Here is a 25,527-nt window from a genome sequence, read left to right as displayed (position 1 = left end):
CCACTGTTTTCGCAGTGCCGTGACGAGCTCTTGCGCGTCAGTGATCAGCCTCGGGGTCGCCTTTACTGTAAGAGCACTCACCTCTACATCCTCGCCAAGGAACTGTTCATCCCACTTTTGTAAGCGGCACCCTTGCGCTCCTTATCGCGCATGAGCTCGAGGACCATTTCACCTGTACGAGTACATCTAATACTGCGCATGTTGGCTCCCATTGCCTTCAAGATTGCCGAGTACTTGGACTATTCAGTCTTGATGACGAGCGCGTCGTTGCCCTTCTCGCGCTTGGCAACTGCTCTCCAACGGTTCCTAGGCCCGGTGTCCCTACGCTCCTCCACCTCCTTTTCTTCCGTTCTTCCGTCCAAGGGGGATCCCCCTCCTGATCTGTCCCAACTTGTGGTTGCTGAGGACCAGTGGTCGCAACCCCCTATTCTCTACGATTCGGGATGGGCCGGCCTTTTTTAGGCTCATCCTTCCCATCTTTCCAGGACGCCTGGCTGGGGTCCGACTTTCTTGCTTTACTGCTTCGGAGTTAACAGTCACCTAGCTTTTCGGGCGCCTCACACGCTTCTGCGATTGCTTGTCGTAAGCGATCGCGTCTGGCATACTATCCTCAGACTGGGTTGATTTCACCACTTTCAGTTTCACGAGCTCTTAAGCTTCCACAGTTGCGTTGAGTACTTGATGGTCCTGCTTCGTCGTCATCACAGACTTACGAAGTCTCAGCGAGCCCTACTTGAGGTCATTGCAGATATTCGACTTCGAGGACGCAAAGTCAAGGGGTCTCCAGTTAGCCTAGTGGTTAAGGCTATGGATCGCCAATCCGGAGATGGCGGGTTCGATTCCCGTTCCGGTCGGGAAAAATTTCTCGATTCCCTGGGCATAGTGTATCATACTTGCCACACAATGTACAAATTCATGCAATGGCAGGCAAAGAAAGCCCTTCAATTAATAACTGTGGAAGTGATCTTAGAACACTAAGTTGAAGAGAGGCAGGCCTTGTTTCAATGCGAACGTCGAGACATAAAGAAGAAGACAAAGAAGAAGACGCAAATTCAATGATGGGACCAGTTGCTTTGCAGTCACTTCTATGGCAGAAAATTGTTGGTGATGGCTCTCGTCAACCACAATCCATCCACGACATCTCTCATCGCGCTAGCCGGGAGAAAACCAATATGGTATCGAACATGCTCAAGAATCAGAAGCAGTTGAATAACAGTTTCTTAAGCTAAAGTATGCTTAAAAGTGGTATGTTCAACTCTTATACAACAAACATTGTTGGGTAATGTCTGTGCTAGACAATCAAGTACTAGTTCGCTTGTTTTTTTGCTTCCTACGCCATGTGAGGGCAGTGTTAGCGATCCCAAGTTTTCAATAGATTATTCCTAATAATTATTCATGTTCTTCATTGATATCGACTCGTTGTAAACCTTCACGTACCCGACCCATGACAACTCATTTTCAAAATGCTGGCATTTCATCAATTTTCATCCGATTTTTTTGAAGTCACCCTCAACCAATCATAAATTGGTGCTAGTTTTTTATACTCAAGTGGTCATTTAATATCCGGAACCATTCCTAAGATATTCCGGATTGTACTGGGGTCAGGGGGTGGGGGAGGGTTTTTGTTTTGCCAAATGGCTAAAAGTGATTATTATGTACAGGGGATAGACAAAATGATCGGGACAGGCAAAATTTACCCTTTTCGAAAAAATTTCAAATGGCTGTAACTTTTTGAAAAAAGCATCAAATATTCTCAAATTTTTACTGTAAGTTGATCAACTAGTTGTGTATCAGTGGACAAAATTTGGAGAAGATCTGGCTATTCTGCACGAAGCTATAAAGATTTAAAAGGTATAATTATCCGATAGCCAACTTTGAGCTGTTATATCTCCGGATTCAATGAACCGAATGCAATGAAATGTTGACCATTCATGACTTATATAATGAGCTTTGAAAAACATTTAACTTAACTTGAAATTCTTAACACGGAAGAAAATTATATCGATAAGATTATTTTTCTAATATAACATCACATTTTCTGAAATTTCAACAACGTTTCAAAATTCAAGATGCTTAGTATAGTTCATTAAAATTCCCTCTAATTGTATTGAATATAAATCTCGCGTTTAGTATCATACAGGCGTATCTACAATGATCGATTTCTCTTCATCGATTTTCTCTTCGGATTATTCCGGAAAATACGATCAATTTTTGGATGATCTCTTGGTGTGTCACGGTGAAGGACGACTAGAACTAGCATCTAAAACAACAAAAAGAATCAAAAATGTCTTGCGGGCAAAGTTATTAACCAAAGAGAAAATCGATGAAGAGAAATCGATCATTGTAGATACACCCGTATCTAACGCGAGAAATGTGTTTTGAAGGAAAGTAACAACATAGTCGGCAATTAATTGAAAAAGTAATGAGATGCATTTTAAAATTTGAACAATTTACTAAAAAAAATTTAAAATAATTGAAATCGCTATAACTTTGTCTGTTGTTAATAATTTCAAGTTCACTCAAACGTTTTTCAAAGCTTGTTATAGAAGTCTTAAATGGTCGAAATTTCATTGCATTCGGTTCAATGAATCCGGAGATATAACAGCTCAAAGTTGGCTATCGGATAATTATACCTTTTTCTAGAATCTTTAAAGCTTCATGCAGAATAGCCCGATCTTTTCCAAATTCTGTCCAAAGATACACAACTAGTTGATCAACTTACAGTGAAAATTTGAGAATATTTGATGCTTTTTTCGAAAAGTTACAGGTAATTGAACATTTTTTGAAAAGAGAAAATTTTGCCTGTCCCGATCATTTTGTCTATCCCCTGTATGTAATTGTGTTTGAGAGGCCCCCACGGAACCTGTTCTAGGTGTTCCGGAACGGCCACATCAGTTGATGCAGACTTCAGAAATATTTTCTGCCCCATTTTCTCGAAATCATGAAGATTGACACGTCGCACGGCATGTTTTGGTTGCAAATCAGAAATGTCCTCGATGACACCCCCGTGGAACCTACGCTAGATGTTCCGGGGTGGCCATATTAGTTGATACAGACTTCAGTCTATCGTTTCTGACTCAGTTGCGTTTCACTGTATGCAGTTAAAAAATCGCTGAAAATCGATAGATCAAGCACAATAACACACGATGTAATCACTTTTAGCCATTTTGGCAACCCCCTGACCCCAGCATAATCCGGAATATCCCCGGAATGGTACGGATATTAAATGGCCTCTTGAATATAATAAACTAGCACCAATTTATGATCGATTGAGGGTGACTTAAAAAAAATAGGATGAACATTGATGAAATGCCAGCGTTTTGAAAATGAGTTGTCAGGGGTCGGGTACGTGAAGGTTAAATTTCTGATATATTCAGGCATAAATATTGATAATCTATTAAGAAGCGTTTTCGTTAGGAAAGTGGAACCATCTCGGCAGGGCTCCTATTTCGGGCACTTTTCTGCTATAACTCAGCCAATTTCGAACTAATTGACACAATTTTTAGATCGCGGTGAGATACGCATAGTATCTAGCAGTGTACGAAATTTTAAGTCAATCGGGTTGAAATTGATTGGGTTGTGGTGAAAAGTGCTCAAAACACCGGCCACTGCCCGAGTGGCTCGCTATCCTACATGCTTAATTTTCGATTTGCATGATTAAATACACTCCCTTATCTTGCCGAAGAATGTTATCAAAAGTCAAAAGTGGATTGAAGTGAGAATTTTGTTTTATTATGAATCTCATTCTAGGACTGAACAATGACTTTTTTCCGGTGTAACCTACCCAACACCTTCTAATGGTACAAAATGATTCGGAGGGTGTCATGACAAATAGACGGACAATAAATGACCACCACTTACCGACCGACCGACCGGCTGAATCATGACAATGGACCCAATCTTCTCACCGAGTACAAGCAATCCAGGCAAACAAACTTACCGCTTTGTCATGACAGTGGAGTACATGAGGCAGGGGGCGGCCAGGATGCAGCTCAGCGCCCAAATGATCAACAGGAAGAGGCGAGCCTTTTTGCGGGACGTCCTGTGCCGGAGGGGATGCACGATGGCAATATATCTGGAAAGATACAAACAAAATGGGAAGTTCTATTTTCTATTATTTTTCAGGTTCAAACTGCCAGCACCCCTGCAGTGGACACGTCGCTATCGGTTTGCAGCATTGCTGGCAGTGGCACATGAGTGTGACATGTAGGGTAGGTACAAGAGATGGATGATGAAAAATTAATACGTTTACGTGCACCAGCAGGGAGATCCGACTGCCGCTTAGCCTCTGACTAATTGGCTTGATGGAAAATCCTATGACATCTGGACGATCACAACGCATGAGTAAACTAATTTCCGTGTACGAGACAAATGTGATTGACACTGCTTGATGAAGCGAGAAAATTGTGGACAATAGACGGGAAAATGCAATCACTGATCGAGTACCTATCAGTCTATGGAGGAAAGGCTTTGGATGAACTCTTGCATGCGTTGTTGAGCAGGAGAACAGAGCATAACTAGCAATTTTATGATGATAAAGGTAGAATTATGTTTTCACAGCGCACAATGTCCTTTATCCAGATGCCCTGTAAGCTTCACAGCATTTAAACAGGTCAACATGCTAGAGTATCCCATTTTTCCAAACTCATTTTTTTATGAATATCGAATACCTCAACCTACACAAGTAAATTATTGGTTGAATTAGGACAAAGCCCACAGCTCATGTGAGATTTGAGCTCACGATCCTTATGAGGGCCAACCCAAACCATACGGATTGATAAACCCAAAATTTGCACTTTCTGTTATTTGAGTAAAAAACTAGCCTCCAGGGTTTTTTGCTGGAAAATTTTTCATTCCTTCAGAAAATTATTGAGGGATCTATTTATAAATTTCTCTCTGGTCATTTTGTAATTTTTCCAAGAATTTGTCTAGGTTTCCTTTGAAATTCTTCCATGGATTCTTTCAGAATGAAATTCTTCCATGATTTCTATCAGACATTCATCCACGGATTCTTTCAGAAATTCTTCCAGCGATTCCTACAGAAATTCAGATTCCCTTCGGAATGTTTTCAAAGGACTTTTTTAAACAGTCTTACAAAGATTATTTCAGATATCCTTGCTTCAGATAGCTTGCTTCAGAAAATTAGCCAGGGATTCCTTAAGATAGTTAATTAAAGGTTCCTTAAGATAAAAAAAAACAAGGAAAATCATTCAGGGATTCATAAAAAAAGGTCTCCAAAGTGTCCTTCATTAACTCTTACAGAAATTTGCATAACGAAACCTTCTATGATACGTTACAAATTTACATAGGTATGTTGACTTTCTCAGTCTAGAGTCAATCTAAACGGCTAGTTTTGCATTACCCAACGTTTCGTCCAGCTTTATTTGGCTTTTATCAAGGGAAAAATCAGTCAAAATTGTTTCAAAATTGTTCCATAGATTTTATCGGAAAAAAAGAAATAAGGGTTAAACAAATCTTCCAAGGATACTTTCGGAAATTCTTCCAGGTAACCTTAAACCCGTAAACACCCGGGGGCGATCATCTTTTGAGAAACTGCAATATCTTCTTTGTTTTAAAACATTATAGCCTGGAGTTATTTTTCTAGTTTTTCAAAAGGAATAGTTGTGCTCAGAAATGCATAGCACCTCTTTGCACCCGGCCCCCTTTTGCTGGTATCCAAAAACACGTGGCATTTTATTTTTGAATTTTTTTTTAAAATTCTACAAATTTTGCTCAAGTTTCAATCGTATTCACTGATGCTTGACATGCAATGTATTACTACCTATCATAGTCTGACATAGTTTTGATCCTAGAGCTATTCTAAGGTCTCCAAAGTATTCCGAAGTTTGTGTCAATCCAACATTCTAAACCAAATTTTATACAAAATAATTGATCACAGAACATAGTCTACGGTACTCAAAAAGCCTCTAAGTACCCCTAGAAATTTCAAGGTACATGAATTGGGTAATCTAGATGATCCAAACTACTCTGGAATTCATTTTCTTAAGATCTACAACATCTACCATCATTTGCGATCACTCTGAAAGAAATTTAGTCACGTTGATGTCCATTAGACCTCGCAATGCTATGTTCGGTAAAATACAAATGGCCTCCAATACACTTTGAAGTTTGGGTTACGATATCTACATACTTTCATACATTCGTGGAATGTAGCCTATACTTTGCCTTGAGTATAACTTTTTTCACAGCTGTCGGATCACTTCGCGATCTTCGACAAAGTTCTCTGGCATATACTGCCCCTCTTTGCATGTTAGTCCCATGTTGTTTTTCAAAGTGCCTACGTTTTGCACTATGACTCCAATTGTTTTCAAAAAAAGTGTATTCATGTAATGCATAAACTTTTCGTGGCACATTGAGCTGTGAAATGAGGCGAGAAAAATATCAAATTTATTTTAAATGGGCTCGTGAGAGACAAAAATATGATTTGCATTAGAAACAACATGGGACTGACATGCCAAGAAGGGCAGTATAGTCACCTACAATAATACCAAAGGGTTTGATTATTGAACGCTTACAGCGCCACCTAGTGGCAAAATTCGAAAACTTAAAATTTCTGCATACATTTGGCCAAGTTTTCCCATACAAACTTCAAGCGTTTTGAGCGCCCCCTTAGGCTCAACCGATTTTGCTCAAATTTTGAACGTAGCTTCTGGGAGTCCAAAACAACTGATTTAGGAGGTAAGACTTGGTATTTTTCGAAATTTTGGTTTTTCATATAAGTGTGGGCCACCCTACTGCTGATGGAGCCTCAGTGCACAACTATAATGCTTTTGGTTCATTCATGGGATATTCCAGCCTTTCCAAACTATTCTGGAAATAGGAACTGTAAGGTCTGCAGACTTTAATCATGTTTCTCTTCACTCTATCGGCATAATTCTTTTACGATTGTGTCTGTTGCACCTCAATGGTCCACGGTGTCGGCACCGCTCAAACGTCAAATTTTCTGGGAGAGTAGGCAGGCCAGCATAAATTCGTGCAGTAATCCATATTTTACGAGTATCTCTATGTGTTGCTATTTGGGCGTCCACTGGCATAAAATGGACCCCAATGTATTTTGAAGTATGGGTTGCCATATCAGTAAATTTTTGGATATTTTTTATGCAAGTCTGATAACTTAGCAACATTCACTTGGTGATCTAGATCACCCGAGCTATTCTGGAATTAAGACCTTCAAGCTCTTCAAGCTCTACTCTTGTATCTCTTTATGTACTTTATCGATTGTTTCTGTTGTATCTCATATAAAAGCCGGGGCCCGTGGCGTAGTGGCTACACGTTTGCTTCATAAGCAGATGGTCATGGGTTCGATCCCAGCCCCGGCACTTTCATCAGTTGCTCTTCCCCCCTGAGAGCAGCTGACACTGACCCTCTTTTGAGTCCATGGCTCAAATGAACCCAGATACTTGGACATCGGCGAACGGCAACCCATAATGGACCCCCGATCGGACTGGAAACAGGAACAACCAACAGCCACACATCAACATTCTCGTGCTCATCATTCTACCATGATAGGGTAGAAAGTGAAAGCAGCGTAACGGCAACCAGTTCGATGTAATACAATTAGAATAGAATACATTAAAGAAAGACACGGACACGTTTAGTACTTCCAGTGAGCTATTCGCTCTTTGAAGGAAGCACGACACTAGACAACGGACTAGCATGGAACGCCCAGCGGCGCAGCCGAAAACTTTTCCTGACAGCTGCGGCGGGAATCGAACCCGCGCTCCAAGCACGATGCAACTAAATGCTTGGTGACACTAGCCGCACGACCACGAAGCCACACAATACATTTAGGCGCTGTGCAAAGTGAATGTACAGCTTCCAATTGGAATTGCTCACGCAGTGCCCTTGTGAACAATAGAGCTGTAAATTAGATTAAGTGATTGAAGAATAAAAAAATCTCATACATATAATATTACGACAATCTCTTTGTGTTGTTAAAAGATCTTCCGAATATTTTGATGTATGGATCGTAAAATCTGTATATCTTAGCACATTTTCATTTAAGCGAATGCTCGACGAATATAATCTACGCAATTATTATAGCAAGAGCCTGCGATTGCAATTATAATAACTTTTCTATACTCACTTATTGATCTAGGTCATCCAAACTATTCTGGAATAAAGACGTTCAAGGCCCGCAGGCTCTACTCATGTTTCTCTTTACTCTATCAGTACAATTCTTTCACGATTGTATCTGTTGTACCTCATAACATTACGAGATATACTGAAATAGATGTAGGGATTGTGGGAGACATGAAGCAAAATAAAGATGAATTCAAGTAAAATATGTGTGAGGGCGGAGAAACTGTCGATAGAAAAACATTATTCAAAGATTAGGAAGCTTTTGTTTTCCAAATCACAGAAATTAGTTTGTTGGTATATTTTGAGATGTTGAGTTGCTTCAGGAAATCCACCAGAAATTCCTCCAGGAATTATTCAAGGAATTCCTTCCGTTAGGCGATCTCCCATGAATTTCTCCAAGATATCCTTCGAAAATTCTTCTAGAAATTATTCTTGGGATACCTGCATCTTGGGATGCCTGCGAGAATTCCTTCAAGGATTTCTCCAACAAGTCCACCAGAAATTTCGCAAGGAATTCCTCCAAAAATTACTCAAATAACTCCTCCAGGAACTCCTTCAAAAATTCCTCCACGAATACTCCCAGAAGATTTTTAAAAATTCTTCTAGGAATTTCTCCTAGAAATCCTAAAGGAATTCCTCCAGAAAGTTTTGCAAAACAAAATCATCCTTTCAAGAATTCCTCCAAAATTACCCCAGGAAGTTTTTCAAGAATTCCTTCAGAATTTTTTACAAGAATTCCTCCAAGTAATACTCCGAAAATCACTTCACAAATACCTCCAGGAATTTCTCAAGAATTCGTCCAGAAATTGCTCGAGGTTACTCCAGGAATTTTTCTGAAAATTCCTTAAGGAATTCCATAGGAATTCCATCTGGAATTATGTACTTCAGAAAATACTTCATAAAATCCTCAAGGAATTCATATAGAAATTCCTCCACAAATCCCTTTAAAAATTGCTCTAGAGATTCCTACAGGAACTCCTCTTGGAATTGCTCCGAGAATACCTCCAGGGATTTCTTCAGGATTTTCTCCAGAAATTTCTCCACAAAATCCTCCAGAAATTGTTCCAAAAATTTCTCTTGGAGTTCCTCCAGAAATTCCTCCAAGTATTCCTCCAGATATTCCTATAAGAAATCTCCAGGAATTTCTCAAAACCTTCTGCCAAAAATTCTTCCAAGAATCTCTCCAAGGAATTCTCCAAGAATTTCTCCAGGAATTTCTTCAAGATTCCTCCATAAGTTCTCTTAAAAAAATCCTTCAGGAATTTCTTTCTATAGGAATTCTTCCAGGAAATTCTTCAGAAACTCCTCCAACACTTCTGCCAAGCTTTTTCTCCAAGATCCCCTCCAGGAATTTCTCCTGGATCCACCGGAATCCTGGCACATTTGCCAGAAATTCCTCCAGAAATTATTCCTGGATTTACTCCAAAAATTATTCCGGCAATTCTTTAAAAGTACGTTCAGGAATTCCGTTATAAATTTATCTAGGAAATCCCCAAAAATTAAGAATTACACCAAGGATTACTAATTAGGAATTACTACAAAAACTTATCTCGGAATTGCTCCGATAATTCCTCTGGGTTTTTTCGGATTATTTATGAAAACTTTCCAGGAAATCCTCCAGCAATTTCTCCAGAAATGCCTACAGGAATCCTTCCTGGAATTTCTACAATAATTCTTTCAAGAATTCCTCTAATCATTCCTCCAGAAATTCTTCCAAGAATTCCTCCACGAATTCCTCCAGGAATTACTCCAAGAATATCTTCAGGAATTTCTTCAAGAATTCCGCCAAAAGTTCCTAAAAAATCCTTCAGGAATTCCGCCAAGACTTTCGCCAAGAATTTTTCATAAAATCTCTCCAGCTATTTCTCAAAGAATTCCGCTAAAAATTCCTACAAGAATCCCTCCAGGAGTTTCTCTAAGTATTATTTCAAGAATTCCACCAGGAATTCCCCCAAGCATTTCTCTAGATTTTCCTCTAAAACTTCTGCCAAGAATTCCACAAAGGATCCCTCTAGGTGTTTCTTCAACAATTTCTCCAGGAGTTCCTCCAAGACTTCTGTCAAGAAACTCTCCAAGCATTCCTTCAAGAATTTCTCCAGGAATTCTTCCAAGAATTTCTCTAGGAATTTCTCCAAAAATCCCTGTAGGAGCTTCTCCAGAGTTTCTCCAGGAATTTGTTACAAAAATAAAAGAAAATAAATTATTTCCAAAGGATTAACACATCACGATAGTGGAACCTTATAAATGCACAAATAAGGAACATTACAAATTGACGCAACACCACACATAACATAAATGTGCCCTTTTATCCAGATGGATAACTCCTTCCGATCACAGGATGACGAGGTGTCATTTATTGGTTTGGATCCATCAGTCATCCTGGAATTGTATTTTAATTGGCAGTTTGCCTTTTAGTCCACAGCATGTATTGCTGCGTTCATAGCTTGATTTTGTCTAGGAAAACTAATCCTAATCGGGCATCCCGTTTCGGGGTTCGACACTTGAGATCAACAACTTGAAGTCCGTGGCAGGGAAAGGTTTACATCTCTAATACTTGACCGCTGCCAGAAATGGCCTGAAAGTTGGCAATCGAAATAAGATTGCGCACTTCATGGGCCACTATTCTACCAGAACCCTATAAATGTGCATTAAGGAAGGCGAATATTTCCAAGTCAAATTGAAACGTATAACACAAAGAACTCACGAATGTTACATTTAGAACACATTAAACAATTATTCCGTCTTATAATTGTAACAAATATTTATACCCGTAACACAATCCAACGTTTGAGCAAGAATTTCTCGTGAATCGTTCACTGATTCACGAAAAATTCAGCTCTCATATGCTTCATATCCTTCATAACAATAGTGTTAAGGCCACATACTTAACACTACGATAAAGATAAATAACTTAACCTAAACTCAAAACAAAACCAAAACGAGTTGTGCTACCCGAAAGCCACAATGCTTTCCAGAAACATAGCGGTGAACAGGACTAACAAGTCCCCAGAACACACCTCAACTCAAAACAACTAAAATGTTACCCGAAAGCCAAACTGCTTTCCAAATCACGTAACGAATCTTACTTCAACTAAACTTTACTTTTGTGGAGGTACACTGTCCACAAAAATAAAATGGCCTTAAAACTGTAGTTATAATCCTTCCAACTAACTTTCATTTGCATACACGGGGTATTTTAGTTGGGCGCCATGTTACAAAATACAACATGGAACCCTACAAATGCAAGGGCCCCACGTTGGGCGCCATGTTACAAAAATAAAAGAAATTAATTATTATTAAAGGATCAACATATCACGATACACATAAAACCTTACAAATGCACAAATTAGGAACATCACAAATTGACGCAGCACAACACATAACATAAATGTGCCCTGTTATCCAGATGGATAACATCTTCCGATCACAGGATGACGAGGTTTCATGTAAGGGTTTGTGTCCATCAGTCATCCTGGAATTGTATTTTAGTTGGCATTTTGCCTTTTAGTTCATAGCATTTGTCGCTGTGTTCATAGCTTGATTTTGTCTAGGAAAACTAATCCTAATCGGGCATCCCGTTTCGGGGTTCGATACTTGAGATCAACAACTTGAAGTCCGTGGCAGGGAAAGGTTTACATCTCTAATACTTGACCGCTGCCAGAAATGGCCTGAAAGTTGGCAATCGAAATAAGACTGCGCACTTCATGGGCCACTATTCTACCAGAACCCTATAAATGTGCATTAAGGAAGGCGAATATTTCCAAGTCAAATTGAAACGTATAACACAAAGAACTCACGAATGTTACATATAGAACACATTAAACAATTATTCCGTCTTATAATTGTAACAAATATTTATACCCGTAACAAATTCTTAAAGAAAAGTTTCAAAGAAATCCTACACAAATTACTCCAGAAATTCTTTCGGAAACTTCTTCTGCAATTCCTTCACGGATTTTCAAGGATTTTTTTTTTTCAAGAACTCCTCCAGTTTCTGAAGGGATGAGCTGGAAATTGTGAGTGAGATAGTTGGTAGTGGCTAAATTTGATTTAATCGCCTATGCTGTGAATTTTTCGTTCACCAACCTCTGTTCGACGGCTCATCGGAGGATGCAGATGCAGTGATTTATGGAATTTACCTAATTTATTGGCAGGCTGCGCAGATATTCCACATTTTTCTCCACATATTTTCCTGCCTTTCACTGCCAAGCTCGCCATTGTTTGTTCCGTCATCGAACGTTCAGCTAAAAAAGGCACTCACTGAAGTTCATTCCGCTCATTCTACTGTGACAAGCAAAACAAGTGTTCACCGACATACAATGGGTAAAACCAAAACAAACACACTTGTTCCTTTGACGACCGAAACTAAATCTAATCCCTGTAAGCGGTCGAAGGAAGACCTGGATTCTTCGGATGATCATGTGGAAACGTTGGATGATCTGCTCTTTCGGATGCAACAAATGTTCAACGAGACGAACTCCAGGATTGAGCAGAGTAAGTGCGACTTGAGGAGCGAAATCGCGGATCTGCGTGAGGATGTGCAGCAGTTCAAGCAAGACTGTTCGAACGAGGTGCTACGATTAACGGAATCAGTCAATGATGTCCGTTCCAACGCGCTTATGAATGAGGAACGATTACTGGCTTCGATGAGGACAAACGACTTGCTACTTTCTGGTGTTCCCTACAAACCTAATGAGGACTTGGTCGGCTACAGCAGTAAGGTTTCATCGGCGCTCGGCTACAATGAACAAAACTTGCCACTTATTCACACCAAACGGTTGGCACGTCTCCCTATTGAAGCTGGAGCTTCTCCGCCTATAGTGCTACAATTCGCTTTCAAGAATGTGCGTGATGATTTCTATCAAAGGTACCTTTCTTCGCGTAGTTTGTCACTGAACCATCTTGGATTCAGCATCAATAAGCGCATCTACGTGAACGAAAATCTCACTGTTCTCGCTCGTCAACTCAAGGCGCATGCTATCAAGCTGAAGAAAGCTGGCAAGCTGCACAACGTTTTCACCAAGGATGGGTTCGTCTTCATCAAAAGGAAGCCTGAGGACCAAGCGCAAATGGTGCTGTCGATGGACGGCCTGGAATAAGCATCATACCTTTCCTCTTACACGCTCTTTTCCTTGCCTCTATGGTCCATGACTCCGATCCTATAATTTCCATGATTTCTTCCCCTCCTAAAAGTCAAATGCCATACCTTTCCATATTAGTTTCTGTTTTCTCCTTCACTATTATTTCCTATGATTCCGTTCCACTAGCTTCCATGTTTTCTTCCTTCCTGCAAGTTAAATTGTTGGAGTTCAAACACAATGATGCTGTTGCACTGATTCTGGATTCTGCTGATGTGGTTACGCTGTTGCTGCTGCTGTATGGTTTCGCTGTTGCTGCTGCCTGAGGACTGGGGCCATTTGGTGACGGTTGCTGCTGCTGAGATGTTGCTCATTGAACTGGTAGTCGAGCTCAAGGCTGCCGTAACTACTCTGCCATGTACTCAGAGACTGTGTTGGTGTTTGTTATATGAGTTTTTGAATGAATACTGTATCATTGGTTCTTATCAAGTTGGGCCACGTAGCGATTATTGTTAGCAATTTGATTGAGATTTAGAGTTGTGGATAAAATTATTGTAATGGAGTTTCACTCACATTTTCTTTTTTATTCTAATTCCTCCTTCACTACCACGCATTTACTGTCTTGTTTTGAGTCGTATACATTTGTTTCTTTCGATGTCGGTTGATATCGTAAATTCCTCTTCTAATGTAGGTGTTTCGTGTATTCCACGTGTTGTGATGAACTGTGCTTTGCATTCGGATAAGCTCAATATATGCCATATTAACATTCAAAGTATTTGCGCTCGGCAAATGAGCAAATTTAACGAATTGAAATTGTGTATTACTGAAAGCAAACTAGACATTGTTTGCATTACAGAATCGTGGCTTAGCGACAGTATTAATGATGACTTAATAGCTATTGATGGGTTCAAGTTGATTCGTAATGATCGGCAATATAGCCGTGGGGGTGGTGTCTGCGTATATTACAGGGATGGAATTTCGTGTACGGTACTCTCTAATTCCGAACTCTATGTGGGTATGGGTCACACCAACCTTACTGAATATTTATTCTTGGAAACTCGATTTAAGCATGAAAAGTTTTTGCTCGGGGTGGTATACAATCCCCCTCGAAATGATTGTTCTGAAATTTTGTTTAATAAGTTGTCTGATTTATCCGGTAATTTCCCTAAGACTATCGTAGTTGGTGATTTTAATACGAACATGTTGAAATTGAACGAAAAAACTGTTAATTTAAAAGGTGCTCTTGATAGTCTCGGCTTTCTCCGTGTTAATGAAGAGCCTACTCATTTTCTATCTAACTCGTGTTCCCTTTTAGACTTAATGATAACTAACGATTCCGATTTTGTGCTTAATTTCAACCAGGTCTCGGCACCTGCCTTTTCTAAGCACGATATCATATTTTCATCATTAAATATTTCGCGAAATGAAAAAAATACTAGTATTCGTACTTTAAGGGATTACTATAATATTGATATGTCTGCTTTGAGTAGTGCAGCTCTAACGATGAATTGGAATTTACTTCATAGTATAAACGATCCCGATCTTGCCTTGAACTTTCTGAATGACCGTTTATTTGCACTTTTTAGCTCTTTTGTTCCGATACGTACTTTGAAAGCTAAAAAAAATCCATGGTTTAATGACGAAATCCTTAATGCAATGGTAGATAGAGATGTTTCTTATGGTTTGTGGAAACGTACGAAAAATGGGGATGACTTCGACAACTTCAAGCGATTGAGGAATCGTGTGACTCATTTGATTAATGTTGCCAAATCTAATTATCTTTCTAGTCAAATAGCGTCTTCAAATTCCAATAAAGATTTGTGGCATAAGCTTAAGCAGTTGAACGTAAAAAGTAGTTCTGTTTCAGCGGCAGAAGTAACCAATAGTGCGGATGACATAAATGAGTTCTTTGGTTCAAATTTCACAGCTTGTGACCGTCATTTACCTGTTTTTCCTTCTCAGTACAGCGATTTCAGTTTTTCAACCATCGGGGAAACTGATATTTTCTTCGCCATGAACACTATCAAATCGAACGCTGTTGGAATGGATCTTATTCCATTACGTTTTATTAAACTGTTGTTACCATTCATAATTTCCGAGATTCGTCATGTTTTTAACTTAATTATAACTTCTTCGAAATATCCGCAATCTTGGAAAGCTGCAAAAATAATCCCTATCAAAAAAAAGCCTAGAATCAATGGTTTGAATAATCTTAGACCTATAAGTATTCTCTGTGGGCTGTCTAAAGTTTTTGAAAAAATATTGAAAGGCCAAATTCATCAATTTGTTGAGTCGTTTAATCTGCTTAGCGATAATCAATCTGGCTTTAGACCAGCTCACAGTACTACCACTGCGATTCTGAAAGTTACTGATGACATCTTGAAAACCATTGATAAAAAAGGAATGGCATTCCTATTACTAATTGATTTTTCGAAAGCTTTTGATCGCGTTTCGCATATAAAACTTATCAATAAGTTAACCACTCAGTTTTATTTCTCTCAGAATGCGTCTAACCTAATACGATCTTATTTGTCTGGTCGAGCTCAAGTTGTCCATATCAATAATACTGTTTCGCGGCCAATATCTATTCTATCTGGTGTACCTCAAGGGTCTATTCTAGGTCCTCTTTTATTTTCAATGTTTATCAATGATCTTCCATCCATATTAAAACATTGTAGCATCCTTATGTTTGCAGATGATGTTCAACTTTATTTGGGCTCTACTGAACTTTCTATTGATGCATTGGCTCAGCTTATCAATGAGGATCTGAACAGTCTTTTGTCTTGGTCTCAACAGAACTTTCTTCCTATAAATGCTGACAAAACCAAAGTTATGTTTTTATCTAGGTCAAGATTTGATTTTGATTTGCCAAGGATCTACCTAGGGCAAGATACCATTGAATATGTAACGGAAGCTGTACTTCTCGGTTTTGTTATACAACAGAATCTTGAGTGGGATTCACATGTAAATTCTCAATGTAACAAAATTTACATGGGCCTTCGACAGCTTAGATTAACATCGAGCATGCTAAATTATCAAACGAAAATGCAACTTTTCAAAAGCCTCATTTTGCCTCATTTTATGTATGGGGCTGAAATTCTGTTAAATGCATCGGCAAGGTCCTTGGATCGTTTAAGAGTGGCTCTCAATTGTTGTGTACGCTATGTGTTTAACTTAAACAGATATTCAAGGGTGACCCATCTTCAGCCACTGCTACTAGGATGTCCTTTTTACGAGTTTGCTAAGCTTCGATCCTGTCTGCTTTTGAATAAAATAGTAAGTAGATCTTCGCCAACATACTTATTTGAGAAATTACAGCGCTTTCAAAGCCCAAGAACTCGAAATTTTGTGATACCGAATTATAACACGTCTCACTATGGGAACACCTTATTTGTAAGAGGAATTGCTTATTGGAACCAATTACCAAACGAATTAAAAAATATTGATTCTGTTAATGTTTTCCGACGAGACTGTATTGCGTGGTTTAATAGGAGGAATTAGAATTACTAGATTAGTTATTTAAGATTTTTAGATTTATAAGTACTTGATAAACTCTAGTGGTCCCAACTTATGTAGTCATTTAAAAGGGGCAGCCCTTATTCTACAGTTTTTGATTCAATAAATGAAATGAAATGAAATGAATACCTCTACGATCCTTCAGGAAACCATTAGAAATTTCTCAAGATAGAAACTCCTGGGATTACTCTGATAATTCACCGAGATTTTCTGCAGAGATTTCCTCAGATATTCCTCCAAAAATTTCTTAAGCAGTTACGCCAAAAATTTCTCCTGAAATCATTCCAGGAATTCCTCCAGAAATCTTTCCAGGAATCCCTTGAAAATGTTTTTGGAATTCTACCCAGTAATCCTCTAGAAATTCCCCCAGAAAAAATATTCTAAAAATACTCCTGAGACAACTCCAGGGATTCCTCCAAGAATTTACCCGGGAATTATTCTTAGAGTTGTGTTAAGAATTCCTCTAAGAATCCCACCAGGAACTTCTTCAGGAATTCCTCCAAAAATTTCTCCAAATATTCCTCTAGGAAGTTTTTCTAAAGATATTACTCATGGACTTCTGTTCAGAATTCCATCAAGTATCCGTCCATAAATTCTTTCAAGAGTTCCAACTGGAACGCTAATAAGAATTTCTCATAGACCAGCTGCAATTTTTCTGTCAAAAATTTTTCAAGGAATCCCTCTAGGAATGTTGCCAGAAATTTCTTCTAAATCCCTCTAGGAATACATCTAGAGATTTTTCAATAAATACCTCCTAAAATTCCTTCTGGATTTCTGATCAGTTATCAGAATTGCATTGTGAGGCTCTAAGAGTAGCGTACATTATATTCCGCAAACATTCGCTACAATAAAAATATCCAAAGATTTACAGATATTGCGACCCATACTTCAAAATACATTAGGGCCCATTTGTATGCCAGTGGATACCCAAATAGCAACACATAGATATACTCGTAATATATTGAGGTGCAACAGACACAACCATGGAAGAATTATGCCGATAGAGTAAAGAGAAACATGAGTAAAGTCTGTAGACCTTGAAGTTCCTATTTCCAGAATAATTTGGAAAGCCTGAAACAACCCATTAATGTATCAAAAACATTGTAATTGTGCACTGAGGCTCAATTAGCAGTATAGACTACAGTTCACTAATATTTTTTTACAATTAAAGCATGATAAAGTATGTAGATATCGTAACCCAAACTTCAAAGTGCATTGGAAGCCGTTGATATTTCACCGAACGTCAATCTATCACACTATCGAATTGCTCATAGCATTGCGAGGTCTAATGGACATCAACGTGACTAAATTTTTTTAACAGAGTGAACACAAATGATGGTAGATGTTGTAGATCTTAAGAAAATGAATTCCAGAGTAGTTTGGATAACCTAGATAACCCAACTCAACTCATGTACCATGAATTTTCTAGGGGTGCTTTGAGGCTTTTTGTGTACCCTAGACTATGTTCTGTGATCGTTCATCGTGTAGAAAATTTGGTTCAGCGTGTTGGGTTTGTGACACAAACTTTGGAGTACTTTGGAGGCCTTAGAATAGCTCTGGGATGACAACTTTAACATACTATGATGGGTAGTGACACGTTGCATGTCAAGGATCAGTGAAAACTATTGATGTTTAGCAAAATGATGAAAATTTGAACAAAAACATGTGAAATTTATAAAAAAAAAAAATACGAAAAAAAGCCACATATTTTCGGCTACCAGCAAAAAAGGGGAGGGTGCAAAGAGGGGAGGTGCCATGCATTTCTTAGCACAACTATTCCCATTGACTATGAAAAAAATCAGCGCGTCTGCCCGAAAATTTTGCACACTGCCTCGTATGCCACCATACGAATCTGCGTGTTACCATACGAATGGTGGTTGAATTTAGGTGTGCCGAAATGACATTTTCAGCACTGGTTCGGACACATTCACATATTTCCTGATCTTTATTTTGAAGATACGGAATTGGTCCGCAGGGAAGGAAGTGTTCACAATTGAGAGGTGGCTGTGTTGGCGCGAAGTAAGCCTTGAATTATGTTGTTAATAAATAAGTCATTAGTTGTTCAAACCCGTAACTGAGTAGACGCAAGCGATAATGGTACAGAGTCAATTTCATGGCTCAATCGTTGACTGGATCACTGCATTGCAGCGTTAAGAAATCGATGTATTGTCTCCAGATTGGGCGAATCAACCATTAAAGTAAGTACGTCTAAGGCCTGTCCCCAAGGAGGTGTACTTTCACCATTACTGTGGTCTTTAATTGTTGATGACTTGCTGAATAGTTTGGTGGCAATGTGATTCGAAGTTATTGGCTATGCAGACGATATCGTGATAGTGGTAAGAGGGAAGCATGATGAAACGCTATCAAACAGAATGCAAATATCGTTAAACTACACTCTTTCCTGGTGTAAAAGAGAGGGACTAAACGTAAATCCCTCAAAAACTACTCTTGTAATTTTTACAAGAAGAAGGCATGTCAATATAAAAGCACCGTCCCTGGATGGGGTACAGTTGACAAAGTTTCCAAATCTCAGCGCCCCCTATGCTGGTACACCCCAAGGAAATGACTTCACTATTGCACCTAATAACCGGAAAAAACCCTGCATGCATTACTATTCAGCGGAATTTTTATGTAATTATCGCAAAAAGGAAATTTTAACTTTTTTGCAAGAATTCTCATTAATATATATATCTGGAAAATTCTACTGCATTACCTCCAGCAACACTGCCAGAAATTCTTTTGAGGATTCTTTGAGGATTAAACAAAAAAACAATCGGGTATGTTTACAAAAAGAAAATTCTCGTAGGATTTTTAAGAGTTATTTTAAGGAAGAATTCTTCTGAAGATTATTCTTAGTACCGTTTTAAAATGCATTCCTGTTCATGGATGTCCCTAAAAAATTCAGGGATTCATCCTCTAGGAGTTTATAAGAAATTTTTCAAAAATTCATCTAGAAACTTGTACAATAGTGTCCTCATACATTTCTTCCAGAACTTGTCCTGGGATTTCTTAAGGGATTCTGTAAGGAATTCCTTCAGGAATTGCTACATAAGTTCATGGTTGTATTTTTTCCAACATTTCTTGAAAAAATCTTCCAGAAATATTGTCGGAAATTTTGCAAACGTTTTTCTTTGAAATTTCTTCGGAAATCCTTTTGAATTTTTTCAGAAATTCTTCTAGGAATTTCTCCTCGGTTTTCCAGGAATGTTTCCAAACGTTTTTTTTCGGAAACGTAACAAGATTTTTTTACAAAGATTCAGAGATTTTTTCAGAAATTCCTCCAGGGTTTTCTTTTGGAAATTCAGAAATTTTCCCTGATACTTTTTCAGAAATTATTGCTTTTATTTCTCCCAGAGGTTCATTTGTACAGGGATTTTCTTCTAGAAAGTTTCTGGAATTTCCTCCAAGTCCCAGTCGTTTCTTCAGGTATACCTCCAAGCATTGCTTTGGTTTTTTTCAGACCTTCAGATTTTTTTTTCAGATTTTTTTTTCTTAAGATTTTCTTAATATTTTTTTTGCAGAAACTCAAGATAATGAAAAAACAAGATTTTTTCAATTCCAGATTTCTTAAATTTTTTTTTTTTTCTTCAATGATGTTCTAAGGAGATTCTTCAGGATTTTGGAAATTTCTTTAAATTTGATAATTTCGTCAGAGATGTCTTTTCCAGGAATCCCTTCAAAAGTATCTCAACTAATTTTTGATTGAAATTAACGGCAGAGTTCCTCGCTTAGTCTCTCATGATTTTTTACTGAGAATTAAGAGTGTATCTTGAAGTGTTTCTTCAGATATTCTCCTAGGTATTATCCTAGGCATTCATTAATTGCTCAAATAACAATTGCTTTTAGAATTTTTGTCCAGGGATTCCTAAGAAAACCAAACATTTCTTCTAGGAATATCTAAAGATGTTTCCAGGAGTTTTTCAGGGGATTTCCTGTGACAATTCTCCAGGGACTTCTTAGAAATTCCTTCAGTAATTCATTAAAGGATTCTTCAATCATTTTTGTGCAATTTCTGAAATACTTCTGAAAAATCCCTGGTGGATATTTCAACGAAGGTATCCCATGAGATATTTCTGATGGAACCACAAGATCAATTAAAGAAATCCTGGTCGGAATTTCTGCTGAAATCACTGAAGTAATATCTCAAAGAACTTTTGAAGAAACCTTTGGAACAATGTCCGAAGCTATCCCTGTATAATTTGCAAAGAAATTTTCAGAAGATTATTTGGATAACTCCATGGGAGAACTTTTGAAGAAATCTTTTGCTGAAATTCTCGACGTAATCCCTAAAGTTCTGATGAAGTCTCTGGAGATGAAAATATCTCCTAAAAGGAATTTCAAAATGAATCCCAACAGAAATTTCGGTAAGAAACCCTGAAAGAATTTCTGAAGAATTTTAAGGATGTTCTTTCGAATGAATCTTTGGAGGAATATCCGAATAAATCCCTGTGAAGTTCTTGAAGAAAACTCTGAAGGAGTCTCTTATGAACTCCTGCTCAGAAGGAATCCCTGTCTGAATCACTGAAGAATATTTCCGGACACATAACACATCTGGAAACTCTATAATACTTTCTGAACAAATCTCTGGTGCACTTATTAAAAAAAAATATCCGAACCAATTTCTGAAAGAACATCTGTGATTTTTTTTTTTTTTTTTTGAAGAAATCGCTGAAAGAAAAATCTTCAAAAACATTTCTTGCCAGTAGAAACTCATGAAGAGATTTTCGATGAACTATTTAACGAATCCCTAGAACAAGGATCCCTAGAAGGAACCCATAGAAATCTACCTAATAGAAATTGTGAAGCAGTTCAAGAGGAAATATTTGAAGAAACTTGATTACGGATTTCTTGAAAAATTCCTGGAGTAAATTCTGAGAAAAAAATTGCCGAAGGAGTTATTGTAAAAAACGTCCGTAGATTCAAGAACGTAGTCCGTAGACCATATTTCCGAAGGAATCCATGGATTAACTTCAGAAGAAATACTAGATTGAATCGTTGAATCATTGAACAAATTTACTAAGGAACCTGATAATGAATTTTTGAAGGAATCTACGGGGAAATTTCGAAAAGAGTCCTTGAAAGAATATCTTTAGGAATCTGTAAGATTCTCTGTGGAGTCTGTGGAATTTTTTTTTCTGTAAACCTTGGAGGAATTTTTGATTTGCTCACAGAATCGTTGAAAGCATTTCCGAAAGATTCCGTGGATGATTCCTCGTATGGATTCTTGAAAAGAACCTATGGAAGATTTTTCAGGGAAACCCATGTAAGCTTTTTTTTGGGATTTTTGAAGAAATTTCTGAAGGGTCGTTCAACGAGAATTCCGGATGAAAGTCTGAAGCGATCCATGGAAGGTGTTCTAAAGAATTTTCAAAATATATCTGTGGAATACTTCCAAAAATAATTTCTGGAAGATTCACTAAAAGAAGCCATGGAGCAAAATCGGAAAGTATCCAGGAGAGGTTTATTAAAGTGTTCCTAAATTAATTTGTGGGGTAATTCATGGTAGAATTTCTCAAAAGTTCTCTAGAAGTTTTTTTGTAGAAATCGCTGGAGGGATATTCAATGAATACCTGGAGGATTTTTGGATAATTTTTTAAAAATATCCATTAGAAACCAAAGAAATTCCTGAACAGTTTTTTACATGAATTTACATGAGTTTTTTCTCCATGTTTGTGTAAGTGCAGAAATATTAGTAAAATTCTCTATTAATAAAACAGGTGATTATTATTTCAAATTCGAGAGGCACAATATCATGAAAAATGACAAATAATTTCGTTAAAATACATGAGCAATCATTAAAGATAATATAAAAGGCTCTTCCGCCCTTCCAAAATAAATGGAAACAGAAATAGGAATGGAAGCGCAAAAATAATGTAAATATCAGAAAGGAAGTTTTTCTTTTCAGGGCGCTTCATATCGAACAAATGAAAGAGGTGATAGGCAGTTTTTCCTCAATTCGCGTGTGCGCAAACATATGAAATCCCACATAGAAGATTTCCTTATATTTGGATGAGCGTAAGAAAAATATTTAGTATCACAGCAATTTCTACTTATATGAGGTCGCAAAAATTTGAAAATGACCAGACGATTCAGATATATTTAGGAGACGAAAGAATACATTCCAATAGCATAAATGAAACTTTTTTTTGCACGTCTATAGGCGCAAGAAATTAGAATATTCACCAACTGATTTTTTCTGAAATTTGTAACGGCGTAAAACAACTAAATTACATTAGCGATATTTTTATATTAGGCCGGGCGAGCATATGGAAAATTTCTAATATTTATCACAAAAGAGATTCTTCGTACAAGAATGTGAGAGCAAAACTATCAGAAATCTTTTATTTCTTACATATATGAAGGCACCAAACTTGTACTAAATGGAGTTAATCCTTTCACATATTGGAAGTCATTTTTTTTTTGTTTGGTTTGACCTCGAGAGCTGGTAACTCAGTGAGTAACTTGGAGTAACAACGATGACACCACTGATCTGGAGCATGTAGTAAACAAGGCAACAGCTGCTCTTTGGGCCTGTCGGAGAGTGATCGGAGGAAAGTGGGGCTAACCCCGGGATAGTTCATTGGATCTACCTGGCAGTTGTTAGACCCAAAGTCTCGTATGCCTCTCTAGTCTGGTAGCCTAAACTAAAACCTAAACAGCCCAACGTGCTGGCTAAACTTCAACGTTTAGCAACATTGTCAATAACAGGAGCTATTCGAAGTACTCCTGGTTCAACACTAGATGCCTTAATGCATCTGCTACCCTTGCACCAATTTGTGCAACTGAAGGCGAAGAAAAGTGCCTTGAAGTTAAAAAGATACAAGAACATCTTTGAAGGCGATCTAACGGGACACTTGGAAATCTTGACGAATGTTACTGTAAATCCAATAGTATTACAAAATGAAGACTGGATGGAACCAAAAGTCATCTTGGATATAGGGTAAAAGCACCAGACTTTGCCACTGCTCTAGTCTTCGCCCCCTCCATACAAACTCCATTTTTTATGTATGAAGTGGCGAAGATTAAAGCAGAATTTTAGGGGGGCGAAGTCTAGTGTTTTTACCCTACCATACCAAGTTTCGATTTATGATCGGAGCGTATGGAAATCAGGAGGACCAACGGTTCGACCAGGATCTATTGCATTCTATACGGATGGAACAGCCGAAAACCTTTCTTTACAGCTGTGGCGGGAATTGAACCCGCGCTCCTGAGCACGAGGCGACTTAGGGGCTGTCCATAAACCACGTGGTCATTAGGGGGGTTTGGGCCAATGACCATTTTGAATGGACAAATAAAATTTTTTGTATGGACTAATGACCACGGGGGGGGGTTGAAAAGTCCCAAAAAATGACCACGTGGTTTATGGACAGCCCCTAAAAGCTTGGTGACACTAGTCGCACGATCACGGATCCGCATAAAACAATACGCACCACTACAAAATCTCTAATGCGCAGCAAACAAACTTTCACCGTCCTTGGGAGAAATTGGGAAAATCTTCACACCTAATAAGAAGGAAAACTGTTAGACATGGAAAACCATCTCATCTCTTCAAATCAGCAGTGGGAGTTGAGCGAGCTTGGAAGTTCACCTGGAAAACTTTCGTAGTTCTGTACACCGTCCATAGTAGATATCCTTAATGATGCTGTGTAGTAAGCAAAGGGGATAGGTGTTAAGGTACACACTTCCCACAGCATGATTTAATCTGAAACAATGAGACACTTAATTTCCAGAATTTGAGCCCTCATGGATTGCTCATTCAGCCGCACTTCCTAAATCAAAAGCCTAATTGTCTCACATTTCACCGAACTAACTCAGACGTAAAGTTCATCCTGCGGTTTTCCGCAACGTTTCCGCATCGCTTTACGGCGGTAATAGCAGCAGCAGCATCAGTACCAAACACTATGGATTCCACTGTCTACCATCGCAATGCCATCCGAAAACAGCATAATTACGCACCCGCACTTGCAACAACCACCGTCGACGACGAGCTATAGCCTACTCTCTACCATCGCAATGCCATCCGAAAACAGCATAATTACGCACCCGCACTTGCAACAACCACCGTCGACGACGAGTATACTCCTACTCTCTGCTATACTAGTACACAAAGCCAGCGCGGGAACCACGCGGCGCGAGAAAAGGTCATTATCACAATTTGTGGTTTCGTCACTGGATAAAGCTAGCAAGTCAGCCAGCCAGCGAACGACCTCTTCTTCTCCCGAAGCATGATGGACTACATGAACTCTGATAACGGACATGCCCTCGGTTAACACACACGGGATCACGCGTTACGCACTCACACAAGAGCGGGTGAGTGCGGTAAAATGCTACTCATGGAGTGAACATTTGAATTAGCTCAGATTTGTTTGTGTTTCGAAGAGTGTGTGTACACGGAGAAATCAAACTACCTAATAGGCTCCTAAAGGCCTATCTCAATTTTTGCATAAATCGGTCAACCATTGGTTATTATGCCATATTTACTCATTTTTCATGTATTCCTATCAAGTAAAGCCCATAAAATAACTTTTTGAAAAATTTAATAATTTTAAAACTCTCCTTGTTTAGCACTCAATTTTGAATAAATTTTGTTTACCGTGTATGTCAAACAGGAACATTTGTTGTCAAAAGTGAGCCAATGTGATTTCTTTTGCAACCCGTCGGTCCACTTTCGTTACGTCAAGGTTGACCTCAGATGTCAAACAAGAACTGTGTACCATTATTTTATTTTCGAGTTTATTTAGTATTCTGTTATTGTTTAAGTTCGGAAAAAAATCTATTGAGATCAGAATAGCATGCTTCTTCGTGTTATGCAACAAAATCGGGAAAATAC

The 25,527-nt window shown here is 38.4% G+C and overlaps 1 protein-coding gene across 2 annotated transcripts in view; it reads right to left on the bottom strand.

Moving 5' to 3' along the window:
* LOC109622760 (tachykinin-like peptides receptor 86C) overlaps positions 1-24,809 on the bottom strand; it is a 436,364-nt gene extending 411,555 nt beyond the window's left edge. Inside the window, exons 1-2 of one of the 2 annotated variants that reach the window (XM_062846629.1) lie at positions 24,286-24,809; positions 3,941-4,075 (exon numbers count right to left, since the gene is read on the bottom strand). In XM_062846629.1, the coding sequence (XP_062702613.1) occupies positions 3,941-3,966 (26 nt within the window). In that variant the 5' untranslated portion in view covers positions 3,967-4,075; positions 24,286-24,809. The remainder of the gene's footprint in view (positions 1-3,940; positions 4,076-24,285) is intronic. The other variant, XM_062846628.1, reaches the window with a different exon arrangement.
* Between the last annotated feature and the right edge of the window lie 718 nt (positions 24,810-25,527).

The sequence above is a fragment of the Aedes albopictus genome, chromosome 1 (genome assembly GCF_035046485.1).
Source record: "Aedes albopictus strain Foshan chromosome 1, AalbF5, whole genome shotgun sequence".
Lineage (NCBI taxonomy): Eukaryota > Metazoa > Arthropoda > Insecta > Diptera > Culicidae > Aedes > Aedes albopictus.
The sequence above is the reverse complement of the archived record's forward strand: the minus strand, read 5'-3'. Positions and strand labels throughout refer to the sequence as shown.